Below are 21,960 nucleotides of genomic sequence, written 5' to 3'. Positions count from 1 at the left end.
TGCGCCCAGCTAATTTTTATATTTTTTATTTAGAGATGGGGTGTCACCACGTTGGTCAGGCTGGTCTCGAACTCCTGACCTCAAATGATCTGTCTGCCTTGGCCTCCCAAAGTGCTGGGATTAAAGGTGTGAACCACTGCACCCAGCCTAAATTTATTTTTTTAATTTCTGTTTTTAAATTTTTTTTTTTTTTTTTTTTTTTTTTGAGACGGAGTCTCGCTCTGTCGCCCAGGCTGGAATGCAGTGGCCAGATCTCAGCTCACTGCAAGCTCCGCCTCCCAGGCTTACGCCATTTTCCTGCCTCAGCCTCCCGGGTAGCTGGGACTACAGGCGCCGCCACCACGCCCGGCTAGTTTTTTGTATTTTTAGTAGAGACGGGGTTTCACTGTGTTAGCCAGGATGGTCTCGATCTCCTGACCTCGTGATCCGCCCGTCTCGGCCTCCCAAAGTGCTGGGATTACAGGCTTGAGCCACCGCCCCGGCCTCTGTTTTTAAATATTTTTAATTTTTATTTCTTTTTTTTTTTTTTTTTGGAGACGGAGTCTTGCTCTGTCGCCCAGGCTGGAGTGCAGTGGCCCGATCTCTGCTCACTGCAAGCTCCGCCTCCCAGGTTCACGCCATTCTCCTGCCTCAGCCTTCCGAGTAGCTGGAACTACAGGCGCCTGGCACTGCACCAGGCTAATTTTTTGTATTTTTAGTAGAGACGGGGTTTCACCGTGTTAGCCAGGATGGTCTCGATCTCCTGACCTCGTGATCCGCCCGTCTCGGCCTCCCAAAGTGCTGGGATTACAGGCTTGAGCCACCGCGCCCGGCCAATTTTTATTTCTAATTATTTATTGTTTAGAGACAAGAGTCTTGGTCTGTTGCCCAGGGTGGGTTGCAGTGGCATGATCACGGCTCACTGAAGCCTTGACCTCCCAGGCTCAAGCTGCCCTCGTACCTCAGCCTCCCAAGGAGCTAGGACCACAGTTATACGTCACCATGCCCAGCTAATTTTTTTTTTTTTTTTGTAGGGATGGGGTCTAAGCATCTTGCCTAGGCTGATCTTGAATTCCCAGACTCAAGTGATCCTCCCACCTCAGCCCCCCAAAGTGCTGGGATTACAGGCGTGAGTTACAGTGCCTGGCCCAACATTTTTCATTACAGTAAAATACACGTCATGTAACATTTACCATTGTAACTACTTTAAAGTGTACGACTCAGTGGCATTAAGTACCCTTCTCAGTGTTATGGGATAATCACTATCTGGTTCCAGAACTTTTTTCTTACCCCAGATGGAAACCCTATACCCATTTGCAGTTATTCCCCACTCTCCCCTCCCTCAGCCCCTGGCAACCACTAATCTACTCTATCTCTATGGATTTGCCTATTCTGGATATTACATATAAGTTGAATCTTATAATATAGGCTGTTAAATACTTTATTTTATCACATACATATTTTTGAGATGGAGTCTTGCTTTGTTGCCCAGACTGGAGTGACCTGGCACGATCTCAGCTCACTGCAACCTCTGCCTCCTGGGTTCAAGTGATTCTCCTGCCTCAGCCTGCCAAGTAGCTGGGACTACAGGTATGCACCACCATGCCTGGCTAATTTTTGCATTTTTAGTAGAGATAGGGTTTCACCATGTTGGCCAGGCTGGTCTTGAACTCCTGTCCTCAAGTGATCCACCCGCTTTGGCCTCCCAAAGTGTTGGGATTACAGGCGTGAGCCACTGTGCTCGGCCTGTTAAATATTTTATGTAGATATTTTCCCTACCCATGCTTTCTGAAGTACAGAGCAACTTAACAGAGGGGAAATCAGGAAGCTTGAGAGTGAGGGTGAGGGGTTTCTGAGAGTGGGATGTACAAGTGTGTACACACATGAGTGTGCACCAGTGTGCACATGTGTTGGACTGGGCTGGGGGATGGGCTGCTGGGGGTTACCTTTGGTTTGTCTGGCTCCCGGGAGTAAGCCGTGTACAGCTCTCTGAAGACCCCCTTGTTCTTGGCCTGCAGGGTCTCTTCCCTGTAGATATGATCTATCTTGGATTGCCGGCACCCGAAGACCAGGACCATGGGGCATGGGTTCATTCCTGGGGACCGGGAAGACCTTATGTCACCGATGGCTCTCTGCCTGATGTGTGGGGTGGCTGAGGTGCCAGGGATGAGGTACTGAGACCTTAGCGTCTGCCATGCGGATAGAGGCTCACGAACCCTGGGGCAGGCAGATGTATGCGTGCACACACATGTACAAAGCTCACTGAAGCTTTGACCTCCCAGGCTCAAGCTGCCCTCGCACCTCAGCCTCCCAAGGAGCTGGGACCACAGTTATACGTCACCATGCCCAGCTAATTTTTTTTTTGTAGGGACGGGGTCTAAGCATCTTGCCCAGGCTGGTCTTGAACTCCATGTACACAGGTGGGTGCTCACATGCTCACACCTGCACACACTGAGGAAGGAGGTGAAGTGTGTTCAACTTTAGTGGACCTCCCTCCCAGGTCTCAATCCTTCCTTCTGCTCCTTGACTACTCAGGAGCCCCAACCTGATGCCCAGACTCTGGGCTTAAGAGCCCAGACTCTGGAGCTAGATGGCCTGGATTGAAATCTTAGCTCTGTGATGAACAACTTAGTCAATTTTTTTTTTTTTTGAGATGGAGTCTTGCTCTGTCACCCAGGCTGGAGTGCAGTGGCACGATCTCGGCTCACTGCAACCTCCGCCTTCTGGGTTCAACCGATTCTCCTGCCTCAGCCTCCCGGGTAGCTGGGATTACAGGCGCCTGCAACCATGCCTGGCTAAGTTTTGTATTTTTAGTAGAGACGGGGTTTCACTGTGTTGGCCAGACTGGCCTCCAACTCCTGACCTCGTGATCCGCCCGCCTTGGCCTCCCAAAGTGTTGGGATTATAAACGTGAGCCACTGCCCCTGGCCTTTTTCTTTTTATTATTACTATTATTATTAAGATGGAGTCTCACTATGTCGCCCAGGCTGGAGTGCAGTGGTGTGATCTTGGCTCACTGCAACCTGCAGAGTGAAACCTGCAGAGTTTCACTCTTGTTGCCCAAGTTGGAGTGCAATGGCACTATCTTGGCTCACTGCAACCTCTGCCTCCCAGGTTCAAGTGATTCTCCTGTCTCAGCTTCCTGAGTCACTTGGATTACAGATGTGCACCACCATGCCTGGCTAATTTTGTATTTTTAGTAGAGACAGGGTTTCACCATGTTGGCCAGTCTGGTCTGGAACTCCTGACCTCAAGTGATCCACCTGCCTTGGCCTTCCAAAGTGCTGGGATTACAGGCATGAACCACTGCATCCAGCCACAATGTACTCAACTTTCTAAGCTTCTGCTTCCTATTTGCAAAATGGAAATAACAGGACTGTTGTTGAGAAATGAACGTGAAACATACAACTCTGCCTGATACCTGGCAAGTACTTTATACATGTTAGCTATTGCACTACAATGACAGTTCCATGGGTGCAAGTTTTTACTGACTGACTGATTGATTGATTGGTTTTTGTAATCATCCCTCGAATCAATGGAAAGGTTTTCATTTCTATTTCAGTTGTTTTTCTCTCTTGTTCACTGCTATGCTCCAACACCTCCAATAGTGTTTGGCACTTATTAGGTGCTCAATAAATCCTTGTCTAATGCATGCCACAATTTGGGTTTCTTTCTCCTGCCAAAGCTGATCTGCTGTGTCTTTCACACAGCACTTGCTCTTGAATAACAGTCTTTGCAATAATTACATAAGCATAGCCATTTGATAAGGACTAACGTCTACCTTTTCCAGGCTATTGGATTATTTTTTTGAAGGGATCACATCTTAACAGTCAAAGAAATGTCCTCTGGGCCTGGAATTTCAGGCCCCTGGGACGGGCTGTTTGGATGACACCATGCCCTTCACCTGTGGGTCAGGCTAGTGCTCCATGCCCCGGCTTTTCTGAGGCAGTGACGCCATGGAGAGACGCCCTCACTGCTCTCTAGGGCTGCGGAGACACAGCCGGGCCTCCCCAGGTCTGGGGTGGGAAGCAGGCAGCCGCCGGACTGTAACCCACCTTTGTGCTGGATATCAAATTGCCGCTGTTGCCAGAAGCTTCGGAAAGGCGCAATGCCGGTGCCCGGTCCAACAAGGATGCAAGGGACTTGGGGATTCCGGGGCAGGTGGAAGCTGGGTGCTCTGGGCAAGGAAGAGGGGGTCAGAAGTCTGGCAGAGGTTAAATTCAATCAAGAACAACTGAATCTTAGGTAGACCAGGTGGCCATCTTCAGTAGACATACAATGAGACTTACAGCTCTGCAGCCGGTGCCAGGTGTCCCTTTTCAGGGTGGGAATCTCACCGATGAGGGGAATTCCAAAAATGGGAGGTCCTCAGGGTCTGGCTATTCCTCCATTTCCCAATTCTTCTCACTGCTGGGCTCAGCAAATTCAACCCAGAGTATCTCTACACTGGCACCACTGAGACTTGGGGGTGGACCTCCTTGGTCGTGGCACTGTCCTGTGCATTGTAGGGTATCGAGCGACATCCCCGGCTTCCACCCACGAGGTGCCAGGAGCACACGTGAGTTGTGACAACCCAAAATGTCTTCAGACTTTGTCAAATGTCCCTGGGTGGCAGGGATGGGGTGGGGTGCTGCAAAAATCACCCTGGTTTGAGAGCCACCATTTTTTTTTTCTTTTTTCTTTTCTTTCTTTCTTTTTTTTTTTGAGGTGGAGTCTCACTCTGTCACCCAGGCTGGAGTGCAGTGGTGTGATCTTGGCTCACTGCAACCTCCACCTCCCAGGTTCAAGCGACTCTCCTGCCTCGGCCTCCCAAGCAGCTGGGATTACAGGCGCCTGCCACCACCCTCGGCTACTTTTGTTTTTGTATTTGAGCAGAGATGGGGTTTCGCCATGTTGGCCAGGCTGGTCTCAAACTCCTGACTTCAAGTGATCTGCCTGCCTTGGCCTCCAAAAGGGTTGGGATTATAGGCGTGAGCCACCGCGTCCCGCTCAGAGCCACTGGTTTAACCAACATGAAATCTTTAAATCAAGGAGTCACAGACTTCAGTGCGTAAAAGAATCACCTGGGGATGTTCAAGACGCAGATTCCTGGGCCATGCAGTACATCTGGGCTCAGGACTCTATGTTTGAAACACCACAGAGGACTCTGATGTCAATGATATTTGGATCATTATCAATGGCACATGGACCATATTGTGAACATTCTAACCCCAATGGTTGAGAAAAAGGATTGGCTAAAGCCACTGTTCAGGTAGAGAAGTTATTGATCGACAAAACAGGTTAACTAGAACTGGTCTAAGATCAGCTATAGCCTTTAAAGCTGAGTTTGGGAGGAAAGACGCCAATGAATGGGGGTGATTGGATTTTTTCCATCGCTAGGAAACTGGGACTGATCGGGAGTGACCAGCAGAATTTGGCTAGAATTTCCACTAGCCCATACAGTCCATGAAGGTGGAGACTGCATTTGCAGGGTTTTCCCCCATAGCTCCAGCATCTAGCCCAGTACACGCCCAAGTGAAATGTGTGTCCCATTGACTTGACATTGACCAGAGGACTTGCCTAGCTTGCTGTGCTGCTCTGATCTTGTTTCCTTTACAACTAAGAGAGACGTAGGACATTGGTCTCCATTGTGTGCCACCCAATCATCTCTCTAGAACCTTTCAGACTGGTCCAACTTGCGACATCAATATGCAGATTTGAGATGACTGCTCATTTTTCTCCACTTATTACTCACCCTCTCACGAAACAGGGGACCACTTCGTCAGCCTGTATCCGGTTGAGCCAGGAGGAGCACACGCCGTGGTGAATTGGTCCTTCTCCATCTAGCAGAATAACCAAAGCAGTCAGGGCCACCCACTGCTCCGAAGCACAGCCTCCCCTCCTCCCTCCAATGCAAAATGCTCACAGGCCCAGTGCCAAGTTTATCCTTTGGAATTCCTCCCCAGGATCCCTTCCTCTGAAGGGCAAGAGGAAACGGTATAGCTGGGGTGACTTCGTGCCTGTGCAACCACCCAGGGTTCTATTGGTTAGGGGTGGGTCAGATTCAAATCCTTCCCTATTGAAGGGTGCTTTTGGTGGCTTGCTGGACTCCTGGGATGGGCACTGTGCATTTTAATTACTTTATCTAGGAGGAAAAAGACAGGGCAGAGCTTGGGTTATCTGACTTACAACCAGCTGGGCATGATACAGCAGAGCGCTCTCCCAGGGAATGAGTGGTGGTGGCTTGTTCTAGTTGGTACTTTGGGGATATGAGGGGGCGCCATTGCAAATACACGTCTTGCCTCTTTCCTAATTCTGCTCAGGTTTGGCTCTGCATCAGGGGACGGTTCACCTGCTGCTTCTTCCCCCAGTTTTCTGGTCTTGGGGGTGAGTCTCTTCCCAGGGATTTGGGATTTAGCATGCAGGCAGTGGTTTAGGGAGCCCTCCAGAAGCCCCCTGGGGGAAAATGCAGCTGAGGAGGCTCTCCCAGTGCCTCCGCCCACCTCGAGTGCGGTAGGAAACGATGGCCACAGTGAGGTGCACTTCATCAGGGTACATGTCTGGGGAGGAGCTGATGGAATAGTAGCGGGGCTGCAGCAGGGACAGCTGGGTCAGGAGCAAGGTGGCCGGCATCTGGATGGATGGGAACTCCTCCAGCACCTCCACGATGGTGGGGTTCTTGCCCCATTTCCATTCCTCGTACTCCTGCAAACCCTGTGCCAAGGAGACCAACAGACAAGCTTGAACCCAGCTGCTACATAGTTCCCATGAGGACCTGAGGGGGTCCAAGAAGAAGGCAAAGTGAAAGTAACAGTTGGCAGGTGTGGTGGCTCATGCTGGTAATCACAGTGCTTTGGGAGGCCGAGGAGAGAGGATCACCTGAGACTAGGAGTTCAAGGCCAGCCTGGGAAACATAGTAAGACCCTGTCTCTACAAAATTTAAGAAAAATTAGCTGGATGTGATGGTGGATGTCTGCAGTACCCCAGTTACTTGGGAGGCTGAGATGGGAGGACTGCTTGAGTTCAGGTGCTTGAGGCTGCAGTGAGCTAGGATCACACCACTGCGCTCCAGCCTGGGTGACAGAGTGAGACCCTGTTGACAGACAGAAAGAAAGAAAGAGAGAGAGAGAGAGAACGGAAGGAAGCAAGCGAGGAAGGAAGGAAGGAAGGAGAAGGGAAGAAAAAGACAAAGAGAAGAAAAAGAAAAAGAAAGAAAGAAAGAGCAATAACAGTTAACACTTGAATAGCAATTATTCTGTGCTAAGTTTTGATTCTCATGAGGACCTTATGAAATAGGTATTACTGTTTCCCCATTTTATATATGAGGAAACTGAGGGTCATAGAGGTCCTATGGCTACTAGGTGGTGATGCTGGGTGAAACTGAGCCTTGCTTTAGACAGTGTGTCTTCAGAATCTGTGTTCCTAGTCACTACACACTCCTGAAGTCAAGAGTGACGCACTATGGAAAGGAGTCATGACGCGGGGAGTGGCAGCATTCAGTGGAGACCTGTGATTTGTTGGTTGCAGAATCTGGAGATGCATCTTTGGAGAGCTTGGGTCATGTTCATGATGGTGAGTGACAGCTCCGGAAAAATCAGGTTAGGGTGTGTGGAGGACCATGTTTGGGGACGTGTTGACAGCAAAGCCCAGCTGTAACCAGGCAACAGAGGAATTCTCTGGAGCTCTGGAGTTATTTTTCCTTACTCTCAGAAGATGCCCTAGGCAGTCTCTGATTGCTGGAACAGAAGGCTCAGTTTCTGAGACCAGCGTGCCAGTGCACTGTGTAACAAAGATTTTCCCCATGTTCCTAAAGACTGTCCTGGCCTTATTTATTTATCTATTTTTTATTTTTAAAAATTTTTTTTTTGAGATGGAGTCTCACTCTGCTGCCCAGGCTGGAGTGCAGTGGCATGATCTTGGCTCACTGCAAGCTCTGCCTCCCGGGGTTCACGCCATTCTCCTGCCTCAGCCTCCTGAGTAGCTGGGACTACAGGCGCCCGCCACCATGTCCAGCTAATTTTTTGTATTTTTAGTAGAGACGAGGTTTCACCATGTTAGCCAGGATGGTCTCAACCTCCTGACCTTGTGATCTGCCCACCTCGGCCTCCCAAAGTGCTGGGATTATAGGCGTGAGCCACCGCGCCTGGCCTGTTCTGGCTTTATTAATAGGCGATGGCATCCTTGACATCGTGCTTCTCAGACCTCCAGCCTGACTGGCCTGCAGTTGCAGGAGCAAAATGGACAAAGAGCTCTGGCCTCTCAACTCTTTGAAACTGACATTACCGGAAACTGACATCCATCACCCTGTTGGTGCCAGGCCTGGCTTCCCGCAGGCTGCTCCCTGCCAATGACCAAGCACAGGAGTCTCCAGGACTCCTCAAGGACCTTGCTGGGCCTTCCTTAAACTGCAATGCAGTCTAGAACGTTCTCGTCCCACCTTTCTTCCTTTTCCTTTGGTTGGGGTTAGATTTGTTTTGAGGTCTGATGATTCTCCCAGCCTTATCTGATCCCTTTCTACTTTCTGTCACACAAGTGTTTCCCCTAATAAAAATCCTTGCTCATTTAATCCTGTCTTGAAGTCTGCACTTTTTGGAAGAAATGAACTAATACACATGGGTTATATTAAATTCTATCTATCTATCTATCTATCTATCTATCTATCTACCTACCTACCTATCAATCATCTATCTATCTAGAGACAGATTCTTGCTCTGTCACCCAGGCTGGAGTATAGTGGCATGATCTTGGCTCACTGCAACCTCCATCTCCTGGGTAAAAGCAATTCTCGTACCTCAGTCTCCTGAGTGGCTGGAATTACAGGTGCCCACCACCTGGCCCAGCTAATTTTTGCATTTTTAACAGAGACAGGGTTTCACCATGTTGGCCAGGCTGGTTCCGAACTCCTGACCTCAGGTGATCCGCCTGCCTCGGCCTCCCAAAGTGCTGGGATTACAGGCATGAGCCACCATGCCCAGCCTATTTATTTATTATTTATTTATTTATTTATTTATTGAGATGGGGTTTTGCTCTTTCACCCAGGCTGGAGTACAGTTGGAAGATCATGATTCACCATAGCCACGAACTCCTGGGCTCAAGTGATCCTCCCACCTTAGCCTCCTGAGTAGCTAGGACTACAGGCATGTGCCATGATGCCCAGCTAATTTAATTTTTTTGTAGAGATGGGGTCTATGTTGCCTGGGTTGGTTTCAAACTCCTGGCCTCAAGCAATCTTCCCATCTCTGCCTCCCAGAGTGCTGGGATTACAGGCACGAGCCACTGTGCCCAAATTCTACTTTAAATAAGGTAAAAACAGTGCAATCTAATAAGGTACCAACAGTGCAATCTACGGTCCTTCTTCCTATTAGCCACCCTCCCCCATTAATTAAAAGTTTTAAATCAAAATCATACTTGCAGATAGTCTAAAAAGTTAAATAACTTTGCAAAGCTTATGATTAAAAATAATGGTCTCCTGTTCTACCTCTGCCATCTGTTTCCAACTCCCCGGAGGTAACTACTTACAGCTCTTTAGGTGTTCCTTCTGGTATTTATTTTCATATTTCTAAATACTACGCACTCGCTAATTAGCCTCTTCCTTGCTGCCCGCCATTCAATCCCCTCTCCTGGACGGCAGAAGAAAGCTAAGCCATCCTGTGCTTGGGGCTTGCTTTCTGGGAAGGAGCCCCCATTGGGAGCAGCATGGGCCGTTCTCCTGGGTAGAATTTTCACTGAGCAAGGCTTTGCAGCGGGCTGGGGCAGGTGGTCCCAGGATTTCCAAGCAAGGTAGTAGAGGCTACGTTTGGTTCATTTTACAACCAAAGACCTCTGATCTCTAGTAGTCCCACCTGCAGCTCCTCTGCATTGGCAAAAGCTCATCATAGCAACCACATGGATGGAACTGGAGGACATCATGTTAAGCGCAAGAAGCCAGGCACAATAAGACAAATTTTGCATGTTCTCACTCATTTGTGGGAGCCAAAAACTAGAAGCAAATAAAGTCATGAAGACGGAGAGTAGAAAGAGCGCTACCAGTGCAGGGAAGGGTAGTGGGGAGGGGTGGGGGAAAGTGGAGATGGTTCATGGGCACAAAAATACAGTTAGATAGAAGGAATAAGATCTAGGCTAGGCATGGTGGCTCATGCCTTTAATCCTAGCACTTTTGGGAGGCTGAGGTGGGTGGATCACCTGAGGTCAGGAATTTGATGGTGAAACTCCATCTCTACTAAAGAAAAAACTACAAAAATTAGCTGACCATGGTAGCAGGTGCCTGTAATTCCAGCTGCTCGGGAGGCTAAGGCACGAGAATCCTTTGAGCCTGGGAAATGGAGGTTGCAGTGAACCGAGATTGTGCCACATGGCACTCCAGCCTGGGCTAGAGAGTGAGACTCTGTCTCAGGGACAAAAAAAAAAAAAAAAAAATCTAGTATTTCCTAGATCTAGACAAGGTGACTATTGTCAACAATAATTCCTTATGTATTTAAAAATAACTAAAAGAGTGGAATTGGAAGGTTTCCAACACAAAGAAATGATGAATGCTTGAGGGGATGAATACCCCCTTTGCCCTGATGCGATTATTACACATTGTATACCTGTATCAAAATATCACATGTACCCCATAAATACATACACCTACCAAGTACCCATAAAAATTTAAAAAGCAACAAACAAGAAAAAACCTTATCTTTAAACCAAGGCATGGTGAGATCCTGTTTCTTTTTCTCCTAAGTGTGGGCTAAGATGGCACTAGTGGAAGCCCAAGGTTCCAAAGGAAGACAGAAAGAATAGCAATTTCAGTTGTAGCCAGGGAACTGTTTGATTCAAGGGAGTCACTCTTGCTTCTGCCAGGCCTTAGAACTGGGGGCAGACCAGCCACATTGGACCAGCCAATATGGCGACCTACAGCAAATAATGGCTCCCTTGGCTCAAGACTGCCATCTGCTGGAAGCCAGGTAATAACAGTTTTCAACTCTTTAATGACAAGGAGGTGAAAGGCGCTCCCTAGGGTTGTGCAAAGCCTGAGGACCCACCTTGCTGAGGACCAGCAGACGCTGCTTCTCCTTCTCGTTGGTGGCTAGGGAGGCAAACTGCTGCAGCTGCAGGGGCGTTGGTGGCGTGGTGATGTCCAAGTAGTACTTGAAGGCCTGGAAGATGGTGCAGGGTGGGAGGCGGTGCTCATCTGTCCAGTTACTGATGACGCCTGTGGAGGTACAAGGCGGGTGAGAGGTGGGTGTGGGAGGGCTTGAGTCTAAGTCGGGGGTTCAGGTCTGCTCCTGGAGCAGAGGACGGGGCCAGGTGAGGAGGGTGGCCCCAGAGCCAAGCAACCTTCTAGCTCTCCACCTTCCATGCCCAGAATCCAGGGGATTTCATGTGTGCAAGAAGGAAATCCAAAATTAATTAGGCAAATGAATCCAAAAATTAAGAAACATACATGAAGAGAGGAGAAAAATATTAAAATAGCATGACATAGTCCACTGGTGTTCCATACAACAAGCCCCCAGCTGTGCGTGACAGAGATAAGTCTATTTCGGCCCCATGAATCATGGCACAGTATCAGCCTCTCACCCCCTGAATGGGATGTTAGTGTCTGTCATTATAAACACTAACGCTTATCTAGCACATTCTATATGCCGAGTACGATCATTAGCATTTTATATTAATTCATTTAATCATCACAACAATCCAAGACAGTGTTATTCTTCTCCCCACTGAGAAAAATAGAAGCATAGAGAGATTAAGAAATTTGCCCGAGGTCACACAGCTCATAAGCGTGAAGTCAGGCAGTGTGGCTTCAGACCTTGTTCTGACTACTATATTGTACTCCCTACTCTTCCTCCAATATGTCCCTAAATATAAGCCTCTTCTCCATCAGGCGTTCAATCTCAAATAAAAAGCTCTATTTCAACATAGAGGAAGTATTGTCTGGGTTGGATTTATTTTATTTTATTTATTTACTTTTTTAGACCGGGTCTCACTCCGTTGCCCAGGTTACAGTGCAGTGGTGCAATCACAGCTCAATGTAGCCTTGAACTCCTGGGCTCAAGTGATCCTCCCACCTCACGCTCCTGAGTAGCTGGGACTATAGATGTGAGCCACCATGCCCCACTAACTTTTTTTTTTAGATGGAGTCTCACTCTGTCACCCAGGCTGGAGTGCAATGGTGCGATCTTGGTTCACTGCAACCTCTGCCTCCCGGGTTCAAGCGATTCTCCTGCCTCAGCCTCCTGAGTCGCTGGGATTACAGACATGTGCCACCATGCTCAGTTAATTTTTTGTATTTTTAGTAGACATGGGGTTTTGCCATGTTGGCCAGGCTGGTCTCGAACTCCTGACTTCAGGTGATCCACCCGCCTCGGCCTCCCAAAGTGCTGGGATTACGATTACAGGCATGAGCTGCTGCACCCGGCTTGATGCCTGGCTAATTTTTGTATTTTTTTGTAGAGATGCAGTTTCACCATGTTCCCAGGCTGGTCTCAAACTCCTGGGCTCAAATGATCTGCCTGCCTCAGCCTCCCAAAGTGTTGGGATTACAGGCGTCAGCCACCTCACTCAGCCAGGATTTATTAAGAGAGGGCATGTCTCAGCCGGGTGTGGTGGCTCATGCCTGTAATCTCAGCACTTTGGGAGGCCAAGATGGGTGGATCACCTGAGGTCAGGAGTTTGAGACCAGCCTGGCCAACATGATGAAATCCCCATCTCTACTAAAAATACAAAAAATTAGCTGGTGTGGTGGCATGCGCCTGTAATTCCAGCTACTCAGGAGGCTGAGGCAGGAGAATCGCTTGAACTTGGGAGGCGGAGGTTGCAGTGAGCCAAGATTGCACCACTGCACTCCAGCCTGGGTAACAAGAGCAAAACTCTGTCTCAAAAAAAAAAAAGAGGGTATGTCTCTCTAAATTAGTGTCTTCCTGAGAGGTTTTCAGCAGGGCTTTGATGATATGCTACTTTCACATTCTATCCTGACTTTACATCCTAGCTCTTTTGTAAAAGTGACAGTCCTGTATTAGTCTGCCAGGTAAGGTCACTGCAGTTCCTTGTACCTGACCCTTGAGCCCACCTGTGCTCCTGGATGAAGCACTGGGACCCATTTGCCTTTGAAAGTTCTTCAATATGAATGTCAAGGATGGACACTTAAGCAGGCGAGAACTTGATCTAATGAGGTAAAACATGTGGGCTCAATCCCTAGTTGGCCATCGAGCTTCCTATAGTACCTTTTGATTCTAAGAGGAGGCAGGATCGGACTTCAGATGTTATTTACCTGGTGGGCAATGGGGTACTAGAGATTTTCCTGAGGGGTAGAGATTTTCACTTTCCTGGAAAGTGAAGAGTGGCTACTGCTAACATCCGTGTCTAGTCAATGAAGGAAGGTAGCAGCCCCCTTCTCCCAATGGTGAGCCATCGATGGCCTGGCACCATGCGCATTTATTTGCTCAGCTGGTTGGCCCAAGGTTGCTCAGCCATGAGAAAGGAGAAAGTCTTCAGTCTCATCGGCTGCTAGCAACAGAGACCCACTCTCCTGCCTGGACTGGTGATTGGGAAGAACGGGTCTCTTCTTCTCCAGACACCCACTGCCTCTGCAGCTCCCTAGAGCAGGGAAGGGCCCCTGGGAATGTTACCTAAAGCCGTGTTCCGCTCCTCCAGCAGCTCCACTTTCACCATCTGGTTGACAGGGGGTGCGTCCTCCAGCCGCTCGATCAGGGCATTCACGAGGTCCTCGTGGTTGCCAGGGAAGACACCCAGGTGGTCCCCAGGCTGGTACTGCAGCTCCTGATTCCCGTTGGTGTGGAGACGCACGAAGATAGTTGACCGACTGTAGGAAATTGCAGAGGAATCATAGGACAAGGGCCCGCAGCTACTTCCTCCTTTTTTTTTTTTTGGCTCTTCTGTCTGTCCCTGTTGGCTGCAGTTCTCCTCCTTCCATTCTTGTTGGGGCCTGTGCTAACCAAGCCTATTCCCCCATCATTCTATTATTATTATTATTATTATTATTATTATTATTATTTTTTTTTTTTTTGAGACGGAGTCTCGCTCTGTCACCCGGGCTGGAGTGCAGTGGCCGGATCTCAGCTCACTGCAAACTCCGCCTCCGGGGTTTACGCCATTCTCCTGCCTCAGCCTCCCGAATAGCTGGGACTACAGGCGCCCGCTACCTCGCCCGGCTAGTTTTTTGTATTTTTTAGTAGAGATGGGGTTTCACCGTGTTAGCCAGGATGGTCTCGATCTCCTGACCTCGTGATCCGCCCGTCTCGGCCTCCCAAAGTGCTGGGATTACAGGCTTGACATTCTATTATTATTATGGTGAGATAGGGTCTTGCTCTGTCGCCCTGGCTGGAGTGCAGTGGTGCGATCATGGCTCGCTGCAGCCTCTATCTCCCAAGCTCAACGATCCTCCCACCTCAGCCCTCCCAAGCAGCTGGGACTAGAGGCAGGCACTGTCATGCCTGGCTAATTTTGGAATTTTTTGTACAGATGGAATTTCCCTATGTGGCCCAGGCTGGTCTCAAACTTGTGAGCCGAAGCAATCTTCCCACCTCGGCCTTCCAAAGTGCTAGGATTACAGGTAAGGGCCGCAGTGCTCAGCCATCATTCTACACTGAGGCTTTTCATCAAGGTCACCAGTGAACTCCTCACTGCAAATCCAATGGCTGCTTCCTAGGGTTCATCTGGATCTGGCGTAACTACTCACTCTCTCCTTCTCAACTCCCTTCTTTTGGATTCTAGCACCCCATTCTCAGTACTAATAGGGGTTCTCTCAGTGTCTAGCACTTCACTGGGATCACAGACTGTGGTATTCCCAATCTGTGAAATTCTACATCTCCTAGGAATTGCAAGCCCCAGCGCCTTTGCCAACCAGGGTTCCTCATGTTGTAATGGTAAAGGAAAAAAGACTTGGCTTTAAGCTTGGGTTCCTCCTATGCATAAACTCATCAATACCACAAAATTGAGAGATCTAAAAAGACAACACAGAAGGAAACTCACTGATGCCTACCGGGTTATAACCTTTCTGCATTGATTTTTGTGTTTCAGGTTCAGGAGGCCTATGCTAACCCAACAGCTTTCAAGAATAAACTCTCAGAATGTGATTATTCTGGTCCTTTAAAAAGTTTCGGTACAGGCCAGGCGCAGTGGCTCACTCCTGTAATCCCAGCACTTTGGGAGGTGGAGATGCGCGGATCACCTGAAGTCAGGAGTTTGAGACCAGCCTGGCCAACGTGACAAAACCCCATCTCTACTAAAAACACAAAAATTAGCTGGGCATTCTGGCACGCGCCTGTAGTCCCAGCTACCCCGGAGGCTGAGGATGGAGAATCACTTGAACCCAGGAAGTGGAGGTTGCAGTGAGCCGAAACTACACCACTGCACTCTGGCCTGGGCAACAGGGAGAGACTACATCCCCCCTGCCACCCAAAAAACAAACAAACGAACCCCACAAAAACCTTTCAGTACAGTATACTGCATTTTACACAATACCTGCAAACTCTAGGATCAACTGCACTTGGATAAATCAAATCTTTTGCACCCTTTGAGCTACGATTGCTTTCTCAGACCTGCTTTTTCTTCGTTGCCAATGAGTTTTCAGTGGATAGAGACGCTTGATATTCAACATGAAGTTTCTATATTCTCTATGGTATGTAAATCAACACTTGAATAGCCCAATGGGACTCGCTATTTAAAGGAGTTTTTGGCTCAACCAAGAACCCCTTTGTGCTACAAATAGCCACCATTATTAAAAAGAGTTGAGCGGGCACATTATTTTGGGTGAGGAAACGGTGTCAAGTATTTTCTTGAAGCAAGGCATCCCCGCCCTTAGCATAGCGGAGAACTTAGCGACCATAATTGCGAATGGCAGTATTAGGGTCTGGAGTCCCACTGTCCCTCCCTGGGCAGATCTTACCCTGTCTGGGAACTTGCACGACTGAGCCTTCTCAGAGCTCACACCAGTCTTTGGTTCCTGGGGAGCAAAGACATCACCTCCAGAGAGCTGCAAGAAGTAAATCGCGGAAGCCGGGGCCAGCAGGGGGCGCTGTGGGGTTTCTAATTTGGGAGCCTCCTAAGTTTACCCAAAGGAAGCCTTTGAAAGGCCCGCAAATCAATTCCCGCTTTCTTTCCAGATCATCACGATTTGTACAAAATAGAAATGCAGAGGACCCAAACTTGCTGAGCTAGCTCACAAGCACAGCCACCTCCTCCCAAGTCCTCTTGAATGAGGCAGAGGGTGGCCGTGCAGACAAGGAGCAGGCATGGGAAAGTGGCTGGCCTGTGGGCTAGAAGGTGGGTCCAGGCTCTGGCCCTGCTGGGAGTTTAACCAAGGGGACTCTGCATGCTGCTTAGGGGTGCTTGCTGAGAACCCCCGGCGTTGAATGGCGCGGGGCCCCAGGGCACCTTGGTGGGCTGGTCTTTGATGCTTTGCTGGGAAGCTGACCCTCTGGGGAATAGCACTGGCTCAGAAACCAATTGTCTTAAATCTCAGTTCTGCTGAGCTTTGTAAGTGGAGAATTTTTAAACATTTTTTAAAAATTATTATTTTTATTTTTTTTGAGATGGAGTCTCTCTCTGTTGCCCAGGCTGGAGTGCAGTGGTGCTATCTTGGCTCACTGCAACCTCCACCTTCCAGGTTCAAGCGATTCTCCTGCCTCAGCCTCCCAAGTAGCTGGGATTACAAGCGCCCACCACCATGCCTGGCTCGTTTTTGTACTTTTAGGAGAGACAGGGTTTAACCCTGATGGCCAGCTGGTCTCAAACTCCTGATCTCAGGTGATCCACCCACCTCAACCTCCCAAAGTGCTGGGATTACAAGTGTGAGCCACTACGCCTGGCCTATTTTTTTATTTTTTCTTAAAGCTTGGGACACATATGGGCCATATGAGAAGTACAGGGAGAAGGGGAAGAGGCAATGGAACAGTAGCCGCCATTTGGGCCCTATTTCCTTCTCCCCCGAGTGTCTCCTCTGTGTGACTTACTTCCAGTCACATCCAGAAGCATCATATACACACACATGATTGGCGATGGCTCAATGATAGGCTTGCAGATAAAAGAATAATTTGCTAATGTCCAGCATTAAATGGAAAAAAACCCAGAAAATGAGCATTCTTCAGTGAAAAGGATAAATATTGTCAGCTGTGAACTGCTCAAGTTAACAAGGTTCATTCATTCAACACCCGTACATTGCGTGCCAAGCATTGTTCTAGGCACTGGTGAGAGAGTGATGGGGAAGGACAGCAAAGTGCCCTATTCTCATTGAGAAGTCACTTAAAAGATCTCAGGTGGGGTTGATGATGTGGATGAGTGGGTGGTGATGGGTTGAGGGGAGAAGGCTATGTCGATAGGACAGTCAGGGAGACCTCTCTGGCGATTTGACATTTAAGCAGAGACATACAAAGACCTGCAAGCACAGCATTCCAGGGATGGGGAAGAGCACGTGCAAAGGCCCAGAGGCAGAGAAAAGGTGGCATGTTCAAGGAAGGGAAAGAAGGCTGGAGTGTTTGTTTGGACAATAGTAGTGGCCAGATCACAAAAGCCTCATGATGACCTGTCATGGCAAGGAGTTTGGAGGTTTCCTGAAGTCCAGCAGTAGATCATCAGGGTCCACTGAAGTCCAGCAGTGAAGCCGGGCAGTGATAGGCTTCAATCCACGGTTTTAAAAGATTCCTCTGTCTGAGGACCCGCTTCCATAGTAAAAGATTAAGGTGGGGGTGGCCAGAAATTCACACCTTATACAAGTAGGACACCTAGTCCAAACCAGTTTTTCGCACCCTATGCAAATGGCACGCCTGGTCCAACCAATATTTTGCGTCCTATGTAAATCAAACTCTGCCTCCTCACTAGGCATCTGTAATTCCCCAAACCTCCCTGCATTTCACTGTGGATCTGGCAACCCATTTCTCCAGGACCCCTCTCTTCAGCAGAGAGCTTTTTTTTTTTTTTTTTTTTTTTTTAAGATGGAGTCTCACTCTGTTGCCCAGGCTGGAGAGCAGTGGTGCGATTTTGGCTCATAGCAACCTCCGCCTCCCGGGTTCAAGTGATTCCTCTGCCTTAGCCTCCCGAGTGGCTGGGATTACAGGCATCTGCCAACATGTCCAGCTAAGTTTTGTATTTTTAGTAGAGACGGGCTTTCACCATGTCGGCCAGGCTGGTCTCAAACTCCTGACCTCGTGATCCACCTGCCTTGGGCTCCCAAAGTGCTGGGATTACAGGCGTGAGCCACCGCACCCGGCCCTTTCTTTCATCAATTAAACTTGTACTGTTAACCTCAAAAATAAAACAAAATAAAATAAAAAAATTAAAAAAAAAAGAAGAAAGAAAGGAAAGATTCCTCTGTCTGCTCTTTGGAAACCGATGTTTTTAGAGAAAAGCTTAGACACCAAGAGACAAGTTGGGTGGCTATTCCAGTCACTCAGACCGGAGATGCCCATGGCTTTGCTCAAGGTGGTAGGTCTGAGATGTAGTTGAAAGACAAGGCCAAGGGCATCTGCTGAGAGACTGCATGACCTAGGCGAGAGGGAGAGAGGAGTGAGGATGACACTGGAGGTTTTGACTGAAGCCAAACATTGGTGTCCTATGTTGAGATGGGGAAGGCTGGAGAGAAGCTATTTTACTCGAGGGGAGATGAGACTGAAGCATTCTACCGATCAAGAACTCTCCATTGTAATGTCTGTCATTCTCCCCAGACATCCCGGTGCTGACCTTAACTTCTGCTGTTCTTCCTTCCTGGACCCCCCTCCTCTTTCCTGCCTTTCTAAAGCCCACCCTCCCTTAAGAGGTTCATCTCAAGTCCTGCATTCCCCTCTTGCTCCTGATTTCTAGGACTTGGTATCTACACCCCACACATTAGCCACCCATTATGCTCTCTCTTCTGTGTCATTTGCTAATTGTTGTATGTGCATTAGAAAATTTATTTCCAGGCTGTGATGGTGACTGCGGTCACTTTTCTCTTTAGATTTTCAAGGATCATCCTCAAAAGGCTGCCTACTTCCTCATAAGCACTTTGCCTGCAATTAATGGTCTCTCGTAGGGGGATTAGTGATATCTTGGTCGTGGCCTTTTGGGCCAGACAGCCCAACTTCAGCCTCGGGCAGGAGAAAACGGGAGAGTCATGCTTTTTCACTCAATTATCCTTTTTCTTCTTTTTTTAAATAAGCCTTATGAAGCTGGAAATGGTATTAAGCTTGAAAATAGGTAGTGCTTTTAAAGCACTTTAAGCTTGAAAATAGAGAACATGCTTTTAAAGAGATAAATGCACAGGTAAGACTGGGTCCTTTTTGTGCTAATTCATAACTGATTTGAATTCTACACTCCAGTTCTAACCTTGTTTGGAATATTCTCTAGCTAGTCACTTTTAGACCCGTAGCTTAGAGTCAGGTGCCTCCTCTGGATTGGTGGGGGTGGGGGCTGATTTTGGGACTTCTGGTTTCACTTAGCATCAAAACATTTGCAAGTTTCCTTGCTACTTATGTACTATGGCTTTGGGAGTACATTCTGTAAGCTGGTCTTTCATAGTTTGTTGCTGAAAGAAATTTCCAGTAGATTATTAGGCCTTCTCATGCAATGCTACTTATATCATCCCTTCCCATAGGACCAAAATAAGTAGTAAGAGATATATTTCAAATACGGAGTCCCTCTCCATGTCAGGGGCCATTATGCTCTGAATTGCACTTAACTAATTATTCAGAGATTAATTTCCCACTCCATTTCTTTAATGTTTGAGAATCTAAGAGGGAATATGAGAGCCCTGGGGCTCTGCTCTGTTGATCACTTTTATCAAAGGTTTGGAAGATTACATAGAAAGCACGCACACTAAATTTGCAGGTGACATGAAGCACGGATGGATAAGGAATACTGACGAGACTCTATGATATGCTAGTTGCTTTATGTAGCTTATTTTTAATACTTAGCAGCCTTGCAATGCTGGTGAGGCCATCTGTGTAGCCATTTGGCACACTGACTTTGGCGTCAGATAACCGGGTCGGTGTGACCTTGAGAAAGTCACTTGTATTTTCTAGTTGTCATTGTTCCTATTTAAAATGTGTATGATAAGAGCGCCTACTTCCCAGGCTGGTTAGAATTATAAAAGATCCTGGACAGAGGACTCAGCACAGTGCTTGGAACACAGAGAGCTCTAGAAAAACATTAGTAATCTTCACAGCTATCATTCCTATTCTGTAGGTAAGGAGACAGGGGCTCAGACCACCTAAATGACTTAGCCAAGGCTGCACAGCTAGTGCATAGCAGAGCTGGGGTTAGAACCCAGAACTGCTTAACTCAAGAGCCTACTCTTAGACATCACATCTCAAATTGAGCAAACTGGGTCTGTCCATCCATCTCTCTACTTGTATAAGTAATTTTTCTTTTTCTTTTTTCTTCTTTTTTTTTTTGAGATGGAGTCTTACTCTGTCACCCAGGTTGGAGTGCAATGGTGCAATCTCAGCTCACTGCGGCCTCCGCCTCCTGGGTTCCAGCGATTCGCCTGCCTCAGCCTCCTGAGTAGCTGGGACTATAGGCCCCCACAACCATGCCTGGCTAATTTTTGTATTTTTAGTTAAGACAGGGTTTCACCATGGTGGTCAGGCTGGTCTTGAACTCCTGACCTTGTGATCCATCTGCCTCGGCTCCCAAAGTGCTGGGATTACAGGTGTGAGCCACCGTGCTGGGCCAAGTAATTTTTCTAGCACTAATGAAGGTCTTTGCACTGGTTCCCGTTGAATGGAATGTTTTTCACTTTGTAGTTACAGCAGAACATCTTTTCAAGTCTCGATTCTTTGCACAGCATAGTTCACTGCGCTGTGCTTAGTTCACCGGGTTACCCACCTCTGTTCCCAGAGCAGCAAGAGGGTCTCTATGGCACTTTGCAATGACTGGAAAACAGCCAGTCCTTGGAATCAACAAGAGCTTGTCCTTTATTGTGGGTGGCACCTGGGAGCAGAGGTGGGTAACCCAGTGAACCAAGCACAGCAGAGTGAACTATGCTGGGCAAAGAATCAAGACTTGAAAACATTCTTGATTCTTCTGCTGTAACTACAAAGAGAAAAAGATTCCATTCAACAGGGATCTATGCAAAGACTTTCATGAGTGCTAGAAAAATTATTTATACAAGTAGAGAGATGGGCAGACCTGGTGTGATGATTTTGAGAAGACGTGATGTCTGAGAACAGCAGTGACCGCTTTTAATGGAAAAGCAAAACGGCCATTAGAACCACACCTGAGATCTCAGGCAGCATTAGCGCGTCCTGTTCAAATTGGTGATGGTAATAATAACCTCAGCACATTTGGCAGTGATCACATACTCTCCACTGCACTGTGACCAGGTGAGAGTGACATTTCCAGCAGGACAGAGTGTGTCCTTTTACTAAAGCCAGAGGCTTGGGAAACCATGTCTTAGAAAGAATGACTTGAAGGAATCAGGCCCCAGAGGAGACTGGTCAGCGTCGTCGGCTATTTCCAGGTCTCTCATTTGGAAAGAAAGAAACTTGTCTTAGGTGTCACCAGAGAGTAAAACTGGGTTTAAAATAAAGTGCTAGGAAGACATGCTTTGGTTATATTTGATAAAAAGATACTGGTTATATTGGATATTAAGCTAATTTCTAACAATTAGGACTTTATCTCCCATCAACCCAAAGAAATTTAAGCAGAGTGTGGGTAGCCACTTTTTAGCTACATTAAAAAAATTATTCACAATAGGAAATACTTGGACTAAGTGATTTCCAGCTAAGAGGCTGTGGCACAATGAACATGTAGCAAATCTAAGGGGTGTGGTCCACTGTTAAAAAAACCTTACTCAGAAAACCTTTTTCTTTCCTCTTTTCATGAGATCAACACCATCTCCTTTTCCCACCCCTTCAGGTTGGAGCTTGGCAAAAGGAAGGCAGGAACTCCAGACACTAAAAAGCAGCAAGGGAGTCTCTATGGCACTTTGCAATGATTGGAAAACAGCCAGTCCTTGGAGTCCACAGTGCTTGCCCTTCATCGTGGGTGACATTTGAGAGAATAGGTGGGTAACCCAGTGAACCAAGA

General features: G+C 47.9%; 1 protein-coding gene across 2 annotated transcripts in view; it reads right to left on the bottom strand.

Moving 5' to 3' along the window:
- NOS1 (nitric oxide synthase 1) overlaps positions 1 to 21,960 on the bottom strand; it is a 190,594-nt gene that overhangs the window by 7,015 nt on the left and 161,619 nt on the right. For both annotated transcript variants that reach the window (XM_033220447.1, XM_033220448.1), the window contains 6 exons: positions 13,569 to 13,762; positions 10,983 to 11,152; positions 6,462 to 6,672; positions 5,714 to 5,801; positions 4,035 to 4,156; positions 1,926 to 2,074 (listed from right to left, as the gene is read on the bottom strand). In XM_033220447.1, the coding sequence (XP_033076338.1) occupies positions 1,926 to 2,074; positions 4,035 to 4,156; positions 5,714 to 5,801; positions 6,462 to 6,672; positions 10,983 to 11,152; positions 13,569 to 13,762 (934 nt within the window). The remainder of the gene's footprint in view (positions 1 to 1,925; positions 2,075 to 4,034; positions 4,157 to 5,713; positions 5,802 to 6,461; positions 6,673 to 10,982; positions 11,153 to 13,568; positions 13,763 to 21,960) is intronic.

This window comes from Trachypithecus francoisi, unplaced genomic scaffold (genome assembly GCF_009764315.1).
Source record: "Trachypithecus francoisi isolate TF-2019V2 unplaced genomic scaffold, Tfra_2.0 Lachesis_group11, whole genome shotgun sequence".
NCBI classification, from domain to species: Eukaryota; Metazoa; Chordata; class Mammalia; order Primates; family Cercopithecidae; genus Trachypithecus; species Trachypithecus francoisi.
Note: the sequence above shows the minus strand (reverse complement) of the source record. Positions and strands in the feature narration are given on the sequence as shown.